Consider the following 22,872-nt stretch of genomic DNA (forward strand, 5'->3'; position numbering starts at 1 on the left):
TGTTATTATTGTAGGCCAACACTGGTGTTCTTTGAGTATCAGATGGTTATGGTGAGAATACATCCTGCAATTAAAGTCTTTTTTTACATGCCTAATTTACCACCTCTCATTAATTCATGAGTACTATTGTTTTGGTCTGTGTCTGATGAAGATGTTATAACCCATTAGCATAATGAATGGAATTCTGCAGGATTAGCTAGTTAGCTTCCCTCAAAGGCAGAGAAATAGAACCAAACAAGTCTGTTGCTAGCCAAATTTCCATATTTTATGCTAAGCTAAGCATTATTGAGTTTCTGTTTCCATACAGAGGATTAAATAGTGCTGATCAATTCAATAGACTCTGTGTTGGAAAAAGAATCAGTTACTAAATGCCAGACTATCCTTGCAGTGCTAAAAGAAATGGGAAGATATTACTTATAATGTTGAATATTTTAATGGCAATTGCGAACTTCATTCTTCAGTCTATTATTATTAAATGACCCTGCACTTGACTGAATCAGCGATTGTAAGAGTGGCCATTTTTGTTAAGAATGGTCTCTGTGGGGGAGGTTATGCACATGTCAGTTTTAGCGACCGCTAAATCGGAACTCTATCGATCCCGCAGAATGTGCAGTGGGATGGTGAGAAACGTCGGTATGGAGAAAAGCATTTCCTCTGTGAGATTATTGCCATCATGTAGCAGAGGGGGTAGTGGTGGGCTGATAACAGTGAGCAGAAACATGGTGGTGAGAAGTGGACCCAGGCAACATGAAAGGTCTCACATTTGTGTGTGTGTGTGTGTGTGGTTTACTTGCTGTGTTCAGCAGTACTCAAACAGTCCTACTTGCCTGTGAAAAGGAAAGATCCAGAAGCACCCGCGTGTTTTCACTCTCGCCCGTACGTGTGAATGGTCGCTGCGCTGGACTGCCCTCGCACGTTGGGCCGACACCCTGGTAAATGGGGCCGACGGTGATTTTTGATTGGCTGCTGCGGGCGCCAGGCTGTAGCGCTGTGGTGTAACCGATGTGCGTAGCCAAGGGGCGGCGAGGTGGCATGTGCCCGTCGTGCCCGTCGCCAAACTATTTCCCCAGCCACTTAGCCTCAATGCTGCCTTTACATGCCTTTGCTGCAGGGGAAGTTGAATTTGCAGTCAGTCTATGTGTCATTCTGAGCTGAGAGAGAGAGAGAGAGAGAGAGAGAGAGAGAGAGAGGTGGAAGAGGTAAAGGAGGAAGGGGGGAGACTCATCAGACAGATACAGTTACTTTTTTCTGTCAGACTGGGGTGGTGAACGATTTAACACAGCCCTTTGTGATGCTAATGGGGGGAACTGTTTGCTTGTATCATAATGAACAAAACTGAAGTCGATTTAGACTATTTGGATTATTAAGATAAGTCTTCGGCTTGAACGTAATCAGACTTGTGTAATGTCAAAAGACATGCAAAAAAGCTTTGATCCGTTCTTAAACACACACCATTTACACAGCTCAAAGATGAATGATTAAGAGGGTGATGCATAAAACATGAATGTTATTCTGCTGTGTGTGGTACCAGACGAACAGGTAGCTTCCGCTATCCAGGATATGGATACAGGCTTTCCTGTGTATTCCCCGGGGAGTGTGTGTGTGTGTGTGTGTGTGTGTGTGTGGGGGGGGGGGGTTTGTGTGCCCTCCACCCCCTTGCAGAGGACCCCGAGTCACCACTCCAGAACAGGGGCTCCATGATGGATGTACTGGCCCAGTTAAAGCATCCACCCAGGCGGGCCGTGGCACCGAGTAGAGACTAATGAGGTCCCTCGGAACAAACCTCCCCCAGCTCACGAGGTCTTCCGCATGGCCGGCTCGGGTAGTGAGGTCTTACCACGGTGAAAGTGTGAAAGCATTTCCGTTGTCCAGTGTGTCACTGGGGTTTCCTTCCTTTTAAAGAGTGTGTTTCGTGTCGTGTAGTAAGTTGTTTGAAACAACAGGACTCAGCCCTTGCCCTGGTGTGTGGATGCGTGTAAGTGTGCAGGTGCGTGGGGCCTCTGTGAAGGAGCTGCGTGTGTGTGCGGGCGTGTAAAGGCCGCATGCTGGCCTGTCTGGCATGTTCTCAGTAGGGGTGAGAGACGACTGGTCAGGCCTCAGGATGGGCTATTAAAAGCAATATCGGAGCTCAGCTGGAGGGAAGCCCACAGTTCCGGCTTCAGATCAGAGACCCGGGCGGTGTCCTCCACCTCTGTCTGTCTCCGTCTGCCTCCTCTCTGTTAATAATCCTTAAAAGACGTACAGAGTTGTAGGTGACCCTGTTTAATTTCTGCTTATTGTTCGTGTCATTTGAAGTGAAAGATTGTCACCTGATTAAGAATAGGTTAGTGTGTAGTGTTAGTGTAACATCTGAGTTTACTTAACTGCCTGTTGTGCGTCAGTTTTGTGTGTGTGTGTGTGTGTGTGTGTGTGTGTGTGTTGTTCAAAGTAAATACTTAAAGCATAAAGTCACCATATAGCCTAGATTGTGTAGTTGGTATTTTTTGGCTGTTTTTACTGTTTGTGGTCATGTGGGACATATGGTTCCCTGTGGCTATTCACAACATTTCGGTTGGGTTCTCCATGTGAGGCAGGTGTGCACAGAGTTAAATCAATCACAGAAAGCCTCCCACACCTTATCGAATGGATGCAATGGTCAGGAACTAAAAGTCTTCACCTGGATACTGTGCAATTTCTTGGTCTTAATGGAGATTTTCTGGCTTGACAAAGCATGAAAATGATGGAACATTTGTGTGTGTGTGGTCGGGTGTGGGTATGGGGGTAGGTGAGTGCCCGTGTAAGTGCACAAGGGCTGATTGCAGGTGCAATTGATGTTGATAGAAACTATCCAAACAACGTTATGTCCGTCCGTCCATTTTGGTTTACATCTTGGTTCAGGTTTGCTCCCTGCGGTAAGATGTGTGTTGGAATGCCTTCAGTATGTTACTGCAGTGTGGCACCGAGTGGCCTTTAGTGAGGACCAGCTCCAGTGAGGTGTAGAGCGAGAGGTTCCCCAGTGAGATGTGCACTGACTCGGTCCCCTCACAGCTGTAATCCAGTGTTATGTAGACATCCCCTCCGAGCTTTTCTCCAGGTGGGGACTTCGGAGAGCCGATCCCCAGTGAGGCGTGCGGTGATTGGATGCCCTCGGGTCGATGTGCAGAGAGCAGATCCCGCTCCAGCTCCCCCAAAGCCCCACCCTCTCACGCCATTGGTCAGATTCCCCTTCTCCATTGCCGCACTGATAAGGTCTACGCTTCAAGATTCTTTCAGACACCGATATGGACTGACAACAGGAGGGAACTCTCACAGGTCAGGCAAAGGTCAGATGAGATGGAATAGTAATGATGGTGGAATGGTGAAGAAACACAGGCAGATGTGGAAAATTGTTTAGGGAGATCAACAATAGGATCAACAGCATTCTGAAGCCTACAGTGAAGGGTAATAGAAATATCACTCATCACATTCAGAGATGAAATTGGGCAGGAAAAACTATGAATGTCATTTTAGAGATGTACTTTCTGAAGGTTCATTGTGAGGGTTTTTACTGCACCAGTGAGTCGCTTTCATTATAAGCTTTGCTATGCACATATTGCTGTTTGAGAGAATCTTATGACAATATGAATGGCAGGGGTCTGCTGTCTCTCCCGACACACCTCGGATTACTATATGGACTTTATATTGTTTTACTGGACAAGTAGACTTTACCAATAAGTGAATAGCTGTACGTTATCACCAATGCTTTTCTGATGTAGTTTTACGTTTCTTGCAGATGTGTTGATCCCAGTTCCTTCGTTAGCTCAGGCGAATGTTTATTCCATTCCGAAAAGCATGAGGACAGCTGTTTGGAGTTAATTAGCATGGTAAAATGGGGGGGGGGGGGTGTGGATGTGAGGGCCCGTGCCTTTCCTTAACTTATTCAAGTCTCCATTCTGCTCAGTGAGATCAAAGGGACCACAGGCAGGAGAACATGTCTGGGGAGGATAACCGAGCAGTTCCAGGCTGTCTTATGCTAATGCTGGTAGCCTTCCTGGACCGTAACCCGACGCTGGGTGGTCTGGGGAGCCATCAAGACCAGGTCCACAAACAAAACTCCCAAGCTTTAAGCTGCCAGTAACACTCAAGTCCACGAGCCTCGGACAGCGTGCTTCAGGTAGAGCACAGCTAACCTTCTGCGTCGGCACTGCGAGCTATCCAACCTCGTATGCTTGTGATGACAGCAAAGGCCACACTGGTAATCTGTGCCTTGGTTAATGTCAGAAATATGATTAATCTTGTGTTAGCTGCGCGGTGCGTCCCAGCATCCTGCTAGGGCACTGCAGTTGTGTAGCTAAAAATGTGGCTTTGATCAAATGAATGGTGTGATAAGAATAGAGAGAGGTTAAAGGAGGAGGATACGGATAAATATGGAACTGTGGACGGAATGGGAATAGAGGACGCGTCCCACTTCTGTACTGTACGTGCCCCGCGCTGCTGCTCCAATCACGTGCGTGCGATCAGCGTGTGGGCGTGAAACGGAGGCGTCGTCGCATGACGCATGAGCCGCACGGCCACAGGAAGCCCCGGGAAGCTCAGCGGTGACCGAGAGGCACGGCCACGCCCCCCCCCTTCCCCCCGGAGAAGCGGCCGGCCGTGTCGGCAGCCGCTGCCCGTGCCTCCTCCTCTTCCTCCTGCTCTTCATCTCCTTCAGATGCCATGACTGGCTCGCTCGCTCGTGCTCTCGTTTTAAGCGAGCGGTTGAGGGGGGGGGGCGGCGAGTGGAACACACTCCCTCCTGTGGTTTAATTAGTTTTTAAGTCGGAGAAGCCGGCAGGCTGAGCCGTGTGTGTGTGTGTGTGTGTGTGTCTGCGCATGTGTGCGCTGAAGGGGGGATGTGTGTGCGTGATATAAAAGCATCTTGATTAAAGGGGATATCTATAGCTCTGCTGTACCTCTGGGGAGAATCTCTGTGGTGGCGGAGTTGTGACCCCCCCCCCCCCCCCCCCCCTTATACTGCGTCGGCCAGTTTAACACCGCACAGAGTGGCGTAACTCTAATAACAGAAGTGCAGCTGTGTAGCACAGGCTTTGCTTCTCAACTAAATCCATCTTCACCCCTAATGTTTGATTTTCCTTCCTTTTGTTTTTCAATATGAGACCATAAAATAAGAAAGGGAGAGAAAACACCGTCAGCTGGTCAAGTCTGCAGTGCACTGTTCGGGGCGCAGTAGTGCCCGATGCAAGGTTTATTTGGTGCAGTGATCCTTTTCATGTGCTGTCAGTGGAGTGTTTTATTGGCTGGCCTTTAGGGCAAAGGAAATCTAGCAAAAAAAAAGAGAAAAGAAATGTATAATGTTCTGTATGGAGTTCTGGCTTGTAAGCGCAGAGCATGCACACATGGGCATTGACATTTCTCCGTCATTCATGGAATGGATATTGAGATCTAGCCGATATTTGTAGGCCGGTTTGATTGATTTTTGTCTGTAGAAAAGAGTTCGCGGGTCTTTCAACGGTCTGTTACCTCACGACTGTAGGTACCATGCTAAACCAGCAGGTGGCAGTACCACTGGAAACACATGGAACAAGCTTGCTTTGACGGAAGTAAGGGTGTGTCTACAGTTCAGGTGTTTAAATACCCTGAACAGCCATTCATCTCTCTCTCTCTGGTTTGACTGACACCGAGGTTAGACCTATTAAAGAGAGGCTCCGCCACTTCTCTCTCTCTCTCCGGTTTTCTTTGAGAACACGCGAACTTTGCAACGACTAACAGCAAACAGCTGAAAGTCGTACTACTTAATTAACGAGCCCGAGTTACGGTGCAATCTAACCAGTAACCGATCAACGGTACCGCGACAACAGATTCACCTAACTACTTCAATCAAGCTTGCTAACGCGGCCACACGGACTGAAACAAAGGCGATCAATTCCCTGTTGTTAAACCGTGAACGAGACTCTCATTCCTGGACGATTCCCCAGCACACCTGGACGACATCGCTTTTAATCAACGAGGAGTTGGCGGTGGAAATTCCCTCCTAATTCCAGGAGAATTCAGGGAGGACGAGGAAACCACCCAAAACACTCAACACGTGAGACTCTTACCGCTGGGCATAGTTTATAGAAGGGCAAAGTTACTTGAACTGCAGAGTTAATCAAGTTTTCTGTTAATACATTCTGAATGTTTAACTTTGTCATAAACTTCGTTAAGATTTGTACACACAAGTTCTCCACCTGGCATGCAATCTCCATGTTTTATCTTCTGAATATTTGACAACTTGTAGTTCCTATTCTCAGACACACTACATTAATTTTTGGTTAGTAAGCCAGCGCCATTACTCTTTGTTCTGACCACGTTGGAATAAACCAGCTGAGCTCATTAACATAGTCGCGCTGCTCTACTGTTTAAAGTCGGCGCCATTTTAGTTGCTTTGTTCTCCATAGGAGAACTGAGATTACAACTCCGCCTCCTCACACGCGCACAAGCGCGCACACTTACTCCTCCCCTTTTTTTTACACACACACACACACACACACACACTAGATGCTGAGTCTTCACTGTAAATATACTGATCCATGTTGATGCTCTTTGTGTTTTAGAATAGTTGGTTTTAAATAAATGTATCATTTATTTTCACCAAATTGTCTGTGTTGATGTCATTCAAAAGTGGTTGTTGCCAAAACCTCCAAAGAATTCATTGTTAAATCCTTCAGATACCAAACCATTCATTACCTTTAGTTGATAACTAAACTTGTGGTTCTGGTATAATTAGAATATGAGACTGATTCTAAAATTAATGAGACTGATTAATAATTAAGGTAAAACAAATTATATCTACTTTAAAGGATTAGTAGGTGAAACCCCTACATAATTGGTGCCCCTGCGTGAGGGAGATTTCTGGCTCAACCATATTTGTTTGATATCGACCATATCTTCATATCACAGGCTTTCAAGCCATTAGAATAGGACCATCTCCAAATTCGCCAGAAGAGGGCGCCAGAGCGCTTCCTAAGTCTTCCTATAGAGGAAAGCTAATCCTTGGTAACTTTAGTTTGGTGATATCTTGTTCTAATTTGTTTACCATTTGGTTACTATTCACATTCATTGAGCAATCAACTGAAGATCAGTATATTTATTTTACTCATTTAATCTCTGATTACTTCAATAGTAACTCAGTTGCTTTAACTTGTGTGGCATCCCACTGATTTCCCCTATACTGCAGAAGTATTGGGATAATTATTTAGCACCGTTATCAGATTTCACAGTCTTTGTATAACTTCACTATTGCAGTCTTTGGTCCAGTGTGCTAGTGTTTAGTTTCAGAGACCGTAATCACCTTTTGCACAATTCTTTTTATCCCAGTTTCAATTTGGCTTGCCTATCTAGGTATTACCCTTTTACCTGCCCACACTTGCCAGACACAGGATAGCGGCACATTAACTAAGCCAGATTGTACTGAAGCTGACTTGATTTTGTCCCTTTTTTTTGAGCTAGTCTATAAGTACATTTAGACTAACCATGGCTTTTCTAAAGCAGAATACTTGTCCATCTCTGGTTGTTCAGCTCCTTCAGATGCTTGAACAAGGTAGAAAGGAAGTTGACAAACCTCTAAAGGACTCCTTTGAGGAGACCCCTACCGTTCCAGATGTAGTTTTTAAAATGTTCCTTCTATGTCAGCAGCAGGCTCGCTTAGAAGTAGAGGCACTACGCAAGGAAAATAGACTCCTCAAACAGGATACTGCTAAGCTCAGTTCTGAGGTTGAGAGCCTTCGCCACAACCTCCAACTGACCACTCATGCGCTGAATGACGTGCTCACCGTAAGTGAACGTCACACGGGCTTAACAGAAACTGCCCGCCTCCAAGGGGAGAGTGAGTTTGCCCGTGCAAGAGCGCAAGATTTCCTTATAACTAGATCTGGCACCTCTAGACCTTCTTTATTAGTTACAGTAGAAAGCCCATATAGTCAGCACTCCACAGGTGATGATACACCTGTCGTACATCCTAAGGCCCCGGCTCCAGTCCCCATGAGTCTTAGATTAGATGCAACTAGTTCTTCCTCAGAGTATCCATATGATACTACTGACGGTTCAGCTTCTGAAGCTCAAAGTGAAGCCTCTGTGGAGAAGCACCCTCCAAGAGCAGATGCCCTGTCTGCATCCTCTTGCTACAAGTCAGCAGAGCCCTCTTACTCGTCCCTAGCTTCTGCCCCCTTACTCTTGAGTAACAAAAAGAGTAATACTAATCCTGCTATGTCTTTTGGCCCTCCTTATTCTCTGCATGATGTCCAGACCAGGGACATCCCGTCAGGTACAGCAGCTAGGAAGCCTTACTTAAAAGCTGAGCATCATTCCACTGACCCACGCACAGGCTGGCGCAGTGACGTACATGTTCCAGCTTCTTCCTCAAGGAGAAATGCAGATATTTCTCAACTTGAGATGCGCAAAGGCTCACTGTTGCCCCCTATGGACAGAGACCAGGAAGGTAGAAAGCATGCTGGTGACCATTATCCTCCGCATGATGTCCAGACCAGGGACATCTCATTAGGTACCACAGTTAAGAAGCCTTGTATGAATGCTGAGCATCATTCCACTGACCCACGCACAGGCTGGCACAGTGACGTACATGCTGCAGCTATTTCCTCAAGAGGAAATGCAAAAATTTCCCAACTTGAGATGCACAAAGGCTCACTGTTGCCCCCTATAGACACAGAGCAGGACGGTAGAAGGCATGCTGATGTACACCACTGGCAGAACGTACAGACAAGGGACGTCTCACCAGGTAGAGCAGATAACAGGCCTTACTTAAACGCTGAGCATCATTCCACTGACCCACGCACAGGCTGGCACAGTGACGTACATGCTACAGCTTTTTCCTCAAGGAGAAATACAGATATTTCTCAACTTGAGATGCATAAAGGCTCATTACTGCCACCTAGGCACAGAGAGACAGGAGGCAGTAGGCATCCTATTGACCAAGAGTTACACCACTTGGATAGTGAAGGTCCACCTTTCTATTCTAATAGACATGTCCTTGAACATTTCCCTCGGTTAAAGTTACTAGATTCACTAGCCAAGGACATGGAGCCATTCGACCCAGCAAGGTCAAACTACCATGTTGAAGACTACCTCAAAGAAATTGAGTGTAGCCTCTCGGACTTGCCTTATGCAACAGAACGAGAGAAAGTGAAGCTGATTTGGAAAACCACCTCTAGATCAGTTCGCACATTCATAGAATCACAGCCGTTTTCCATTAGGGACAGTTACACTCAGCTATGCAAAGCCCTCGCTGAGGAGTATTCCCCTTATTTTGACGAAGCGTCAGCATTCATGTCAGCCATTAAAATTAAGCACAAGCGTTCAGAGCATCCCAGGGATTACTTTAATCGCTTGAAACAAACATTTTTCCAGGGAAGAAATGGACCAGGTCTCACAGAAGACCGAACCTTCAAATCCCTATTTTTGCACAATCTCCAACCTTGTGTGAGAACCCATGTCACACTTTTAGCACGCCAAGGTGACCTGTCGATGCGTGAGATCAGAAAGACCACGCAGACAGTTTGGGAGACTGTTGTGCAGCCCAGTCTGCCTGAAGGAGACTCCAAAGAGCTCCAAGATCCTCCCTATGATTTCCCTGTAAATTCAGACACTGTTCTTTCTGCAGGCCCCTCTCACTACTCTCGTCACAGGGACAGAGCCAAGAGGTGGAAAGAGAGGCAGAACCAGTGGAAGGGGGGACAGCCATAGATAAGGGTCAGTTAGTGGACCTCCAGCCTGAGCCAGGAGGAGGTAGAACTGACTTTATACGAAGTTACATGTAAACCTTCAGCCTGTAAACATGTAGCTATGTTTCCAGATCTCTAACCCTTTAAAGGGAGATGTTCCTGACATCATCTCCGCTCACAGTTCTGCATTCTCAATGCAGTAGGTTCTTTACTAAGGGGGGTGTACCCGGCGTTACCTCCTAACTTCTACATTTTACCCCTCACACAGATCTTATTCTCTCCTCTACCAGTATAGCAAGTGTGAGATACTTAAATACTTGTCTATCACAGGATAGGATGAGGCATTACACCTCAGTTAAACCCCCATTTTCATTTTACTAGATCTCACAAGAAGCCACACTCTAACTGGACATTAACCCAAATGTTTTAGTCCAGCAAGATCTTTCCTTTAAAGCATTGTTAAGTTTGTTCCAGCCAACAGACTAACACCAACATGTGCTAACTCCACACCTTTCTCCATTTCCTCTTTTCCATCAAAGGCATTTAATCCTGCATGTGACCTTGTTTTCTTATTGTAAAGCCAAGAGAAATCTAAGCCATGCATTAGTATCCTTTCATTGTTTTTCTTGATTTGGTTAACCTTAGTTACTGTTCAAGAACTGCCCAGTAGTGAACTTGTTGCCCAGATGTGTCTCTACAGCGTCTCCCAGCCATCTCATGGATTATGCTATGAGCGGGATGGACAACTTGACTCATGGAATTGATCACCTTCCAGTGGATGCTACAGGGAACATGGACTGCATGGATAACCTTTTGTGCTCTTCAGGACTGTGACATCAGCCCCAGTCTGAAGACCAAGGGGGGAATGTAGGTACCATGCTAAACCAGCAGGTGGCAGTACCACTTTGAGAACACGCGAACTTTGCAACGACTAACAGCAAACAGCTGAAAGTCGTACTACTTAATTAACGAGCCCGAGTTACGGTGCAATCTAACCAGTAACCGATCAACGGTACCGCGACAACAGATTCACCTAACTACTTCAATCAAGCTTGCTAACGCGGCCACACGGACTGAAACAAAGGCGATCAATTCCCTGTTGTTTAAACCGTGAACGAGACTCTCATTCCTGGACGATTCCCCAGCACACCTGGACGACATCGCTTTTAATCAACGAGGAGTTGGCGGTGGAAATTCCCTCCTAATTCCAGGAGAATTCAGGGAGGACGAGGAAACCACCCAAAACACTCAAACACGTGAGACTCTTACCGCTGGGCATAGTTTATAGAAGGGCAAAGTTACTTGAACTGCAGAGTTAATCAAGTTTTCTGTAATACATTCTGAATGTTTAACTTTGTCATAAACTTCGTTAAGATTTGTACACACAAGTTCTCCACCTGGCATGCAATCTCCATGTTTTATCTTCTGAATATTTGACAACTTGTAGTTCCTATTCTCAGACACACTACATTAATTTTTGGTTAGTAAGCCAGCGCCATTACTCTTTGTTCTGACCACGTTGGAATAAACCAGCTGAGCTCATTAACATAGTCGCGCTGCTCTAACTGTTTAAAGTCGGCGCCATTTTAGTTGCTTTGTTCTCCATAGGAGAACTGAGATTACAACTCCGCCTCCTCACACGCGCACAAGCGCGCACACTTACTCCTCCCCTTTTTTTTACACACACACACACACACACACACACTAGATGCTGAGTCTTCACTGTAAATATACTGATCCATGTTGATGCTCTTTGTGTTTTAGAATAGTTGGTTTTAAATAAATGTATCATTTATTTTCACCAAATTGTCTGTGTTGATGTCATTCAAAAGTGGTTGTTGCCAAAACCTCCAAAGAATTCATTGTTAAATCCTTCAGATACCAAACCATTCATTACCTTTAGTTGATAACTAAACTTGTGGTTCTGGTATAATTAGAATATGAGACTGATTCTAAAATTAATGAGACTGATTAATAATTAAGGTAAAACAAATTATATCTACTTTAAAGGATTAGTAGGTGAATACCCCTACACGACTGTGCTGATGGCACGGCTGTTCTCCTCGAAAAGTGCAACTCATGAACTGGCATGAATATGGCGAATCTTGCCTGTTTCCTTGTTTACGCATTTTACATCTCGGATGGCGCTGACACCGTCTCCCAGAGGACACCGTCTCCCAGAGGACACCGTCTCCCGTCCTACTTGTTCCTCCATTCATACTCTTTCCTCCAATAGGCGGAGTGCGCATATTTTAATTAGCCGATTAATAATAGATGAGGGGGTGTAGCATCTCGCCATGGTGCTCCTTCTCTGGGGAGGGGGCCTGGAGCACACTGAGGGAGGGACTTGAATCAGGATGGCGTCTCTTACAGACGGCCTTTCTGGCGCGCGCAGCAGCAGTTTTTAAACTTTTATGAGGGATCGCTCATAAACTAATGCTAGCAAACAAAGCCAAGGCGCCGTTCCTTTCTGATGGATTAGAAAGCTTTTATTCTGATGAAAAGGAGCGCTGGAAGGAGCAGTTGAACCTGCTTGCTCTGCTCTTCCGGTTCTTGGGTCAGTTAACCTTTAATTCCCACCACATTCCCATAGAATACTAATAGAACATACTCAGATCTAACAGAACGTACCCATACTTTATTTAACGTGGCCTTTTAATGCTTTAGCTCATACTTACTGTGAGTTTGCTAATTATGCCATTAGCAGCAGACCTGTTAATACGTGTGGATTGGGTGTTTTATGGAATTGGTATTGCACTATGCACTATTGCACTTCTCTTTCCATGTTGTCATGCCATTCGATGCTGGATCTGACTGATTGTTAGCAATGCGGGACTGTCACATAATTATAATCCTATTTCTACATTTGAATGTCCTGAAGATTCAGCGCATCACTGTCTGTAATTGGTGGAGCTAGTGCTGTGCTTAAAGTGCTCTTTGGGCTTTTGAAGCACTGGAGTCCTAAACTCCACCAGATCACAGGGGACACCGATTGCACATGTCCACACAGAAGCAGCTGCTATAGCACTGTCCTGAACCCACAGGACAATGGGGGGTGGGGGTGTGTGTGTAATGGAGACCAGCACAACCCCTTTCTCACTTTTTCTCGGAGCACATGGCTGTACACGCTGTGTGTAGTGTCCTCTCCTTGTCCGATCCCGCACCCCCTCCCCCCCCGCCCCCCCCCCACCCCCCCCCCCCCCCCCCCCCCCCCCCCCCCCCCCCCCCCCCCCCCCCCCCCCCCCCCCCCCCCCCCACCCCCCCCCCCCCCCCCCCCCCCCCCACCCCCCCCCCCCCCACCCCCCCCCCCCCCCCCCCCACCCCCCCCCCCCCCCCCCCCCCCCCCCCCCCCTCTCTCTCTCTCTGTCTCTCACTCACACACTCCATGTCCTCTGTTTTAAGCGACTCTTTCCTTTGCTCTCTTGGGGGGACGACGACGATGTTAGAGACACACCCCAGCACGCAGAGGTATTAACTTCCTAACCTCCTGCCCCCCACACCACAGTGGAAGTAATCTGTGGTGTTCACACATGCTCACGCGTGAATGCATGCACACGCACACACACACACACACACACACGTGATGGTTTGAGAAAAGGTTAGACATGAGAGAAGACCCCAGAGAATAGGCAGTGAGTGTATGTGTATGACTCTGAGAGAGAGAGACAGACAGAGATGGATATGGCGCTTGAAGCCGCGTGTTCTTGATGCTGCTGTGGGGATGAGCTGGAGTGTGTTGTAGCTCTGCACTTCTGTACGTCTCCTAATCAGAGGACGTGCGGTGTGGGACGCTGCAGGAATACTTACGGCTCAGGAAGAGGCAGCCTCTCTCTCTCTCTCTCTCTCTCTCTGTGTTTTTTGCCTTTCTTGATCTCTTCCTCTCTCCTGCTCTTTCCTGTCACTCTTTTGCTTTTATCTCTCCCTCTCTCCCTCTTTCTCTCTATGGCTATCTCCTTCTGTCTCTTTCTCTTTCTCCCTCTCTATCTGACTTTTTTCCTCTCTCTCATGTCCATCTTTCATACATGAGTCATACGAGTGTCAGGAGCAAACCCCCCCCCCCCCACCCCCCCACCCTTGTAAAATGAATGTGGAGACCCCTGGAAAGCGAGCGATAGGCACAGGCCTGATGTGGCCAGTCCTGCGGGCGTCCTGCTTGTCCGTGGCTTGTGCGCCTTATAGAATACGCGCTGCGGGACCGTGACCGTCCTGAAGGAGTGCTGGCGCCAGCAGCAAGGACAGTGGTTATATGTCTGTCTCTGTGGTCCTAGCCGGACTGTCCATTATGACCGTCTACACAACAGGGGTCTTTGTCTTCTCAGCTCACTTCCAGCACTCTCTTTTTTATTCTTTTGGAGAAGCATGGAACACTGAAATTTTATTTGGTGAAATGAAGTTATGATAATATACAGTTGTCTGTGCATGCTCTCATTCTGTGGGTTCCTGAGAACAGGATTGAGGTTTTAATCTGTTTGTGAGATGCATGCAATGGCTGAATTATATGTGAAATGATAAATCAGGTTTATTTATGGGCTGTGTGGTCTCTAGAGTGATTCTGATCCCCACATCCTAAATCTCATTTGAGAAGTAACAAAGGCAGTTAATCAATAGCTCATTGGCTAGAGGAATAGCAGTGGGATAACTTGATTGGTTGAGGCTGGAGGCGGGGTAGTGACAGTGAGGTGTCACAGCGGTAAATCCGGGGACGGTAACAAGGACTAGGTCGATAGCTCTTCAGCTGTTATAAGTGACCATCTCTAAGGTAATTCTGCAAGTCCTCAATCACATTAACTTGCTACATGACATAAATGCGAGACAATGGCCTTCGCAGGCGATCAGTACAAGTAATGTGCATGTTGTTATGGAAGGCATTAGCGGTTCTGAAGATCCTTGAAGGTGGAGATCACAAGGGAGTCTGTGTTTAGTGATTGTGCATGCGTACAACGGTGTGTGTGCATAAATGAATTGAACACCCTCATGCACAATATATAGAATTTTGTCACAGTACATTCATCTACTAAAAGAGACATAAATTTAAATAGATGTGCAATTTTATTTGCGGGATGTTATCTAGAACATGTACTACAAATCCCATTTTGATGGAGACATTTCTGGAAATGTCAAGCCAGCTCTGCTTATTATGTCAGCACCATGGTCAGCGACCGAAAGCGGGCGTCTGTAGCTATATTAATTTTACACCATGTTGGTCCATACATTTTTCCCTGCAGAGTCTCCCGTTGGCCCGCCAGCTACATAGGAGCTATTGCTGAGATCTCTTTGTTTCTAATGAATGGACAAAGGGGGATGGATGGAAGGTAAAGGGAGAGAGAGAGAGAGAGAGAGAGAGAGAGAGAGAGAGATGAGAGAGAGAGAGAGAGAAAGAAAGTGTGTGAGAGTTAAAAAAAGGCCACGTGTGTGCAGACGATGTGTTGAGAGGCAGAGCCAGCTAATAGAAATGAGCGCGGCGGAGACGTTAATATACAGTGGGCATCACGATAATGAGCTCACTGCCGTTGACACATTGATTTGGACCGGAGCGACGATGGAATTAGCCGCTGCTTGAGAGAGACGTCAGCAGGCCCCAACAATGGTGGCCAGCGTAATGGCTCATACCTCCTCATACTGCAAGCCCCTCCCACACCTCTACGACTCATAGGCTCACGAGACTTGGAGCACGCTCAGATCCGCGCACACCCTGTCTCACAGGCTGCTGCTCTAGGCTCAGGAGCGTTAGATCGGTGCTCTGAGACTCCAGTTGATTTTATACTGCAGATGATTCAAGGAAATAAACTCTTGACCACTATGCATTTCCCTGCTACACCCAGTGCTAATCACCCATTATCTGAAAATCACAAAGATTTTTAAAAAATGGGCAAATTTCATTATCTATATATGTCAAATTATATTCTATGTTAAAATTGCTTCAGTCTGTTTTTTCACGCTTCACCAGTCTCTCAGCAGGCTGCAGAATCTGCTCCTGACATCACGATCCCTTTAGCAGGCTGCTATGAGGTGCAGATAACATCGTAGCCCTTGAGGATATATTTGGCTCTCCTAGGCTTTCATTATGGGCAATAAACACATATTTAATATTGCTGGCTCAACGCCCCCTTTTATTTGAACTGGGCCCAAGACGGCAGCGGTGCGCACGCAGCTGGGACGCTCCCTGGCGCCCGGAGCCTCTGCAGCTTGGAGGCGGAGCCTGGGGGGGGGGCGGAGCCTGGGGGCGACGGAGCTGGCTATGCGGGTGCTTTTGCAAACGCAGGCCCTTGCCTTCTGAAATAGGCCCGCCATGGGTTTTGGGAGCAGCCTTTGATTAGTGCGGCGGGGATCTGCAGGTTCATTGATTCTACCGGGGCCTCCGGGGATGGAGACATAAGCCTGGCTGAGTATTAAGTGACTGCTGCCGGAGACGAGCTTTTTGCTCAAGCGAATTTGCCCCCAGAGACGTCGTTAGAGTTGGACTTTGGGATGCACTTTGTTTAAATATACCCCGCGTAGCAGAACCGTTCTGATGATGGTGATGAAAAGCTCACCCTCTGCAGTACAGGCCTCGCTGCGATCCATCACCTGCAGGAGTGGATCTACAGTGCGATCGGTGTCCCCTCCTCTACCAGATCACCATGGCAGTCTTGCAGAGGGGGGGGGCGGGGGCTTTAGGGAAGGAGGCGGGGTTCCACTCCCCCCTCCCCCAGGCGCGCCCCATTATGTCTGATGGTCTGCAATAAGCAGATGGCGCTTCAGATTGTATCACCAACAGGCAGCTGCATAGCACAGTGGTTCAGGTGCGGAGCCAAGAGAAGGCGCTCAGAGCTGAGCGGGTGCCATGTTCCCTGCACACGCGGAGCAGCACGGAGGTTCTTCCTGCTGGCTGCTCCGGTTCTCCGCTACCCTCTTTTTGCTTTGTTATCCAGTGTTGCCAGCGTTACGGTGAGAGTGTTGCAGCCTCTGAAGCCAAGCCTGGTTTCATTGATTTTGTCTGCATCTGATTGGTTTTCATATTAGGCGATCATCAATCATAGCTGTGACAGCCCCAGATGCCTCATTGTTGAGATCCAAATATCTTCTCTCATAAAGCCAGTCACCTGCAGAATGCACTCGTGCACTTACCCACAGAGGGTTTGAAGCCAACATCATTACCGAGCCTTCCTTCACTGCTGAGACTGCAGGCTTAGCAGCCTAACAGTTATTTAATATTAACTTTAATATTACGTATTACAGGTTAGAATAAAATACATAAATTACATTGCTTTATAGGTAATTTTTTTTTTGAGATTTATAGTTTTTAATTATTTTCCTCTCTGTCTTACCCTGCCTGATATTATAAAATCTAAGCGCTCCTGTGTGTTCTGACCAGGTGGTTTTTTAATACACAGCAGAGTGCTGAAAGAGTTGTGGAAGAGCACGTCTGCTTTGACTATCGTTAACGCGGATCTTTAGATGCCGTTTGACCAGTCTATGTTCTACCATTGTTCGACACGACGAAGTTCCCAGTGGGGCCGAACTCCCCCGGAGTTTCACAGTCAGCCTCCAAGTAGGTCAGAGTGATGGGGAGTGATGAACATTTGCACAGCACAAAGACGGACCGGGCCAAGCGGGGAGATGAGAGGCCCCAGATGAGATCTGAAATGCAAAGCGAAAACACGGCGACGCTCATCTGCACAGCTGCTCGTGGTCTTATGGTGGCAGCTGGTAAAAATAGCCGCTTTGTGGTCCTGTAGTGGCTGGTTACTTGATCACAGTGCTGTGTTTTGTGTGTGTGTGTGTGTGTGTGTGTGTGTGTGTGTGTGTGTGTGTGTGTGTGTGTGGTGTGTGTGTGTGTTTGTCTGTCTCCAGACACCCATCCCCTAGGCAGGAGCTCTAGAAAGGCCTAATTGAAAGATTTTTCCTGCCAAAACACAGATAGACAAAAAGCAGCACAATGGATGATGCTTGACATGTTGGGTTTGGTTTCATCAGGGCTTTGTGCTCTTGTTGTGGACGGTGGGCTCTTGTCACTGCAGCATCAACTGGCAGCCAGGCTCAGAACAGCTCCACCCCACCCACACATCCACTCACTGCACACAGCCTCAGGCCCACAGCAAGAGCTTCACCACTGGGTGTGGATGTAGACCGTCTTGCTGATGGATGGATGGATGGAGGGATAGATGGATAGATGAATGGACTGTACAAATGCAACAGCACCTAAGCACTGATTCGCACTGACGCTGTCACAAAATACTGAATCTCAGCTTTCAGATAAGAAACGGGGAGAAATGTATTAGCAAGCGGTGACCAAGAGAAAACACCTCATGAGTTCATCATCAGCCACGTGATATGAATCATAATGCGTTATATATGTGGGATGTAGGTCAAATGTTTTCACATGTTCCATGTGGACCCAGCCCAGCTGCGTTGTCTTCAGGGACTGCATCATTGAGTCTTTATGTCGACAATGAGTGCATTAATCAGAACCAAATCTGAATGGGCCCGTGGGTCCAGGGCCCTGCCAGAGTGTAACCGCCTATTGTCTTTTCTGCCAAGGTTTGCAATTTGGGATGGCAACTGTAGGAGACATGAAACCATCGAGTGAGTGTGTCAGTACAGACACTATAGTGAGAGAGAGAGAGAGAGAGAGAGAGAGAGAGAGAGAGAGAGAGACTGCTTGGACTGCTTGGGTTGGTGGTGATTAGTGCAGTGGTGGACGGAGAATCCCTGGTCATTACTGGTACCTGTTTTCTCTGAAGGTTATGGGTGCACTTTTTGCAATAACAGACAAGCTTTCATATATCAATGTGTTAGTTGTCTGTGTTGGTTAGATGTGAGGAGTGGTTATAAAGACCTGCTTTAACACAGCCCTCACACAGACATCTTTTGAGTTGCATGTCACCAGAGAATGTGAGAGCCTGTTAGAGCAGCACAAATTACATATTGCTCTTTATTTTCGCCATTTGTCTTTTTTTTTCTGGAGAAATGACATTCTGTTGTGAAAGAATGAGGCCTTAAAGGTGTCTGTAATGAAGTACATTGCGTTGTACTGGGTTTTTATTTCCCGCTCCAACCCCTGCCTGAGTTGCTGTATGCGGTCATTTTTTTTTTTTTTCTTTTTTTACCACAGTTTTGGTTTTACACAGAGCCTTGACAGCTCTATTTGCACATGTCTCTTCCACGAGGTTTCATCTGCATCGACTGTTGGAGCTTTCTCCAGTGTTGGGGGACGAACATCTCACGGAAGAGTGTTGTTCTACTCCGTAGAAAAATAACAAGTGTGCTATTGGTTGACTGTGAGAGAGCGTCGCCGTAGACGACTCGCCCGTGTTCTTTGGTTTTTCCACGTGGCGTGCTGACTGAACGGGGCGACGGTAATGACGGCTCCCGTGATTCCTTGCAGAAGAGCTTCAACGCGAGTAGCTGTGGCGGTGTCTGTTTGTAACCACCGGGAGACGCGTGGCACTCGAATTTGAGTTGTTTACCAACCAGTGGTTTGCAAATCTCTAAACCTGGAAGCTTGGACTCCTGCACAATATAGTCCAGCACAGCTGGATCAGATAATCATGATTAGCCAAATGAAGTCATAGATAAATTCTGCAGTGACTGTCCAGGTACGATGACATATCGGTGGGAAAAGGCTTGCGGATATTTGAGGATGAAATCAGCCATCCCTAATACAATAAATCATATCTCCATGTTTGCATTGAAGGCTGTGCACATGAGGAGATAATGTATGTTGGCATCCATACATTGCACATGGTTAAGCCAGCTTGTATGTAGATGGGTGATTCAGTTTAAAAGCTGTGTGGAAGCTTTTCTCTTTTTTTTTCTTTCTTTTTTTGTTCCTACACGCCCACTCTTACTGACTAACATGTGTTTAGCGGTTAATTGGCCTGTCCTGTATGCATTTATTCATATATTCAAACATGACAGAAATACAAATGAATACTGTCTTGCAAATGGAGCTCTTGTGGTATTTTTAATTTTTTTTTGCACGTTTTTTTTAGGGGCCCCGTAACCATCGGCATGCTTCCATATTGTGCTGGATGCTCCACTATATGCTGTTGTGTAATTGTAGGTGCTGCACTGTTTGAATACGTATTCTCCTGATAATGTGTCTTCCCCCCACCCCACCAACCTTTTCAGTGTCTGTTCTCCGCTGCCGGTGTTGTTCCGGGCCCAACGTCATGGTCTGGTGTCCCAGCAAACTTTTGGTGCTGTCTGAAAACGAGTTACCTGCGCTTTATATTTCACCCCAGCGCGCGTCCATCAAAGGCAGTTACACGCTGATTAAATATTTATGTGGTCCCAGAGCGTTGCCCCCCCCCCCTAGACGCGAGGGACCGTATGTCCACACGGTCACCGCCCCGCACACCCTACCCCCGCCTCCCCGAGCACCACGGTGTCGAGCGGCGCGAAACGGCGACAGTGACACGTCGTTAAAGCCCTCCAGGATCTAACGACCCGCGGGCGTAACCGAGACGTCGCGGGGTTTACGGCCGCTCGGCCCCCTGGGTAACCCAGCCTGGAAATCAACAGTTTGATATGCAGGAGCATGCTCAAAAATGCATGGAGGTAATAAAAGAATGCAAAGGCGTGGCATTTAGAGGGGACGGTGATATATGCACACTCCCCTGTCAGCCTTTGAGTGTGAGGGGAGGGAGGGATGCTACCTTTTTATTGTTGTTATGACAGAAAGCCATTGAGGGATCTCCCTCGTTGATCTGCCCTTGTTTGTGTTTATGTATGTTGCCTGACATTTACTCGGCCGCATGAAAAGCGCGCCCGCATTTTCATTTTACGCATGACGGCGGCCGCGGGGAGAGACGGCGTTCCGTTTGCGAGCGGCGTCTTGCTGAGGCGGACGTTTCGCTCTTTTGGCTGATCTGACTTTGTATTTTTTTTTGACATTCTATTTTTCATCCCCCTTTTTTTCCATTTGCCTTTCATCTCAGGTCTGGTGAAGTTGGGAATCCACTGCGTCACGTGTCAGAAAGTCGCCATAAAGATCGTGAACCGGGAGAAACTCAGCGAGTCTGTGTTGATGAAGGTAAGACCACAGCCTTCCTCCGTCTTCCCTTGTATCTGGTAAACAGATAAACAGCTCAAATCCCAGGTCCCAAAACAGGCCTGTGCTTGGAGTTTGTGGTTAAGGTTTGCAGTACACCAGCAATCTATAGTCCTTAGTCCATAGCACACAGGAGAATGTTTATTGGTTCGGTCATTCTATTCAAGTTATTCGTGTTATATTCAAGTTGTACACAATAAATTGCCCAGCCAGGCCATGTGTCCATTTAGCTCCTATGATCTCTGTTACAAATGTATTTACATTACGTTTACACTTATGTGATCTGACAGACGCTCTTATTCAGACGTGTTCTCATGGTGACGGCGAATGCCCTCTCTGGGTTTAAAAAACACCACAGCACGACCTTGGTGTTAGCGGCATCATGCGCTAGCAGGTGAGCTGAAGACGAACGGCCCACGTCGTCCCTCGCCGTGGTCACGAGGTGGTGTTAGTCATGGCCCCTCCGCCTCTCTTCAGCGCTCCGCGTGAAGCGTTTAGCTTGGCTCCTCTCGTCCGCCCCCCCGCCTCCGTGCTGACAGCCGACAGACGTCGCCTGCTCCAAACCCCGCTCAGAGGCCCACAGAGGCCCGTCGCGAGCACTCGGGGCCTCGGGTCACGTTCGGACGGACCTACAGCAGTGCCACGTGCCTGCCGACGGCAGAACGCTGCTTGTCCTATTGATGAAAGTCAGTGGCTTTAAGTAGATAATTTCCAGGGAATTGTTTATACACACAAACACACAAACACTTTGCTGTGTAAACACGTGCTGCACACACACACACACACACACACACACACACACACACACACACACACACACACACACACACAGTTTGCAGTACTTCCACACACCCACACGCGCGCCTGTTCATACACACCTCCATGTGTTCTGACTAATTGATCTCTTTTAGAAACCCATGCCTGGGGTCTGATGGGAAATGAACGGATGGTAATCTGATTAAGGGTAATTTCTTTTCATAGGGTGCAGTTGCCATATAACCAGATGCACCTGATTTGAATTTAATTGATGTAAAAGTGGGTGCAATTTCATGCAAGTCCCCCAAGCGCAAGTGCATACACACATGCACGTACGCGCACACACACATGCACGCACACGCGCACACAAACACACACACATGCATACACACAACATGCAACAAGAGATTCTTTGATCCTCTTAATCACTTATCTATGATGTGAATATCTATCACCCTATTAAAAGGCTCAACTGTTACCATACAGTGTTATAAAACAATGGTGTGCTTGATTGTAAAGTATCTGCAGAGCACCAGGACCGAACTGATTTCATTTTGGCACAGGTTTGATAAGGGACTCGAGCCCTGTGGTTTCACTCGCCCTCGCTGTCTCTCTGACGTTTGTGACTCGTCCTTCTCTCTGACTGCTGAATCAGCGAAGCAACCGATTTATTCCCAATTATCCGCCTCTCGCGTTTTTCTGCTGATGTCTGTCCTTTGACGGTAATGATGGGTGGGTTCTGAAATGGAGGGGCAAAAAACTCCAACTTTTGACCCGTTCTCCACTCTTTGCGTTCCCTCTCTGACCGTGCCCGCATTGCCTTCATTAAACGGTTAATGGTTCATTAACTCCTGGCGCTCTGACAGCCAATTGCGATGCGGGATGAGTTGATTGGCTGCGCACCGTAATTGGACGGGAGAAGCGATGCGCTCGTCTGATCTGAACCGAGTCCCCTGGCTGTCCTCTCCCAGCTGCTGCACATTTGTGTTTCCTTGGGAGGAGGTCGAGCCACATGTAGGAAGCCTGATCGTTTTCCTCCACGGTTTTGTGCGACGGCATCGCGTGGGGCCGGTCTTTTAAACCATGAACACCGCCTGCCCGTAGCCCGCAGGTTCTTCGTGGAGAGCGTGCGCATGGTGTGAGCGTACCTGCAGGTCTATTCTGTGATCCCGTAGCTCTTCAGGCTCTTCTGAAGGTTGAAGGTTACCCCAGAAGCCTTCTACTTCTTTTTCTCTCCTACTTGTCTCAGGGGCTGTTGTCATGGGAACGTGAAATGACTGGCTTTTGGGGAGGGGGGAAGGGGGGGGGTCGAAAATTACAGGCCTGTGGGAGGAACGAGCTCGGGAGTTTTTAGTGCTAGCCTCCAACAGCAAGCGAGAGGAGGGTTTCCTCCAGCCGTAGAAACGA

General features: G+C 47.5%; 1 protein-coding gene across 8 annotated transcripts in view; it reads left to right on the forward strand.

The window, feature by feature from the left end:
• brsk2b (BR serine/threonine kinase 2b) overlaps positions 1-22,872 on the forward strand; it is a 102,937-nt gene that overhangs the window by 36,258 nt on the left and 43,807 nt on the right. For all 8 annotated transcript variants that reach the window (XM_076997635.1, XM_076997644.1, XM_076997652.1 and 5 more), the window contains exon 2: positions 20,597-20,691. In XM_076997635.1, coding sequence (XP_076853750.1) covers positions 20,597-20,691 — 95 coding nt within the window. The remainder of the gene's footprint in view (positions 1-20,596; positions 20,692-22,872) is intronic.

This window comes from Brachyhypopomus gauderio, chromosome 1 (assembly GCF_052324685.1).
Source record: "Brachyhypopomus gauderio isolate BG-103 chromosome 1, BGAUD_0.2, whole genome shotgun sequence".
NCBI classification, from domain to species: Eukaryota; Metazoa; Chordata; class Actinopteri; order Gymnotiformes; family Hypopomidae; genus Brachyhypopomus; species Brachyhypopomus gauderio.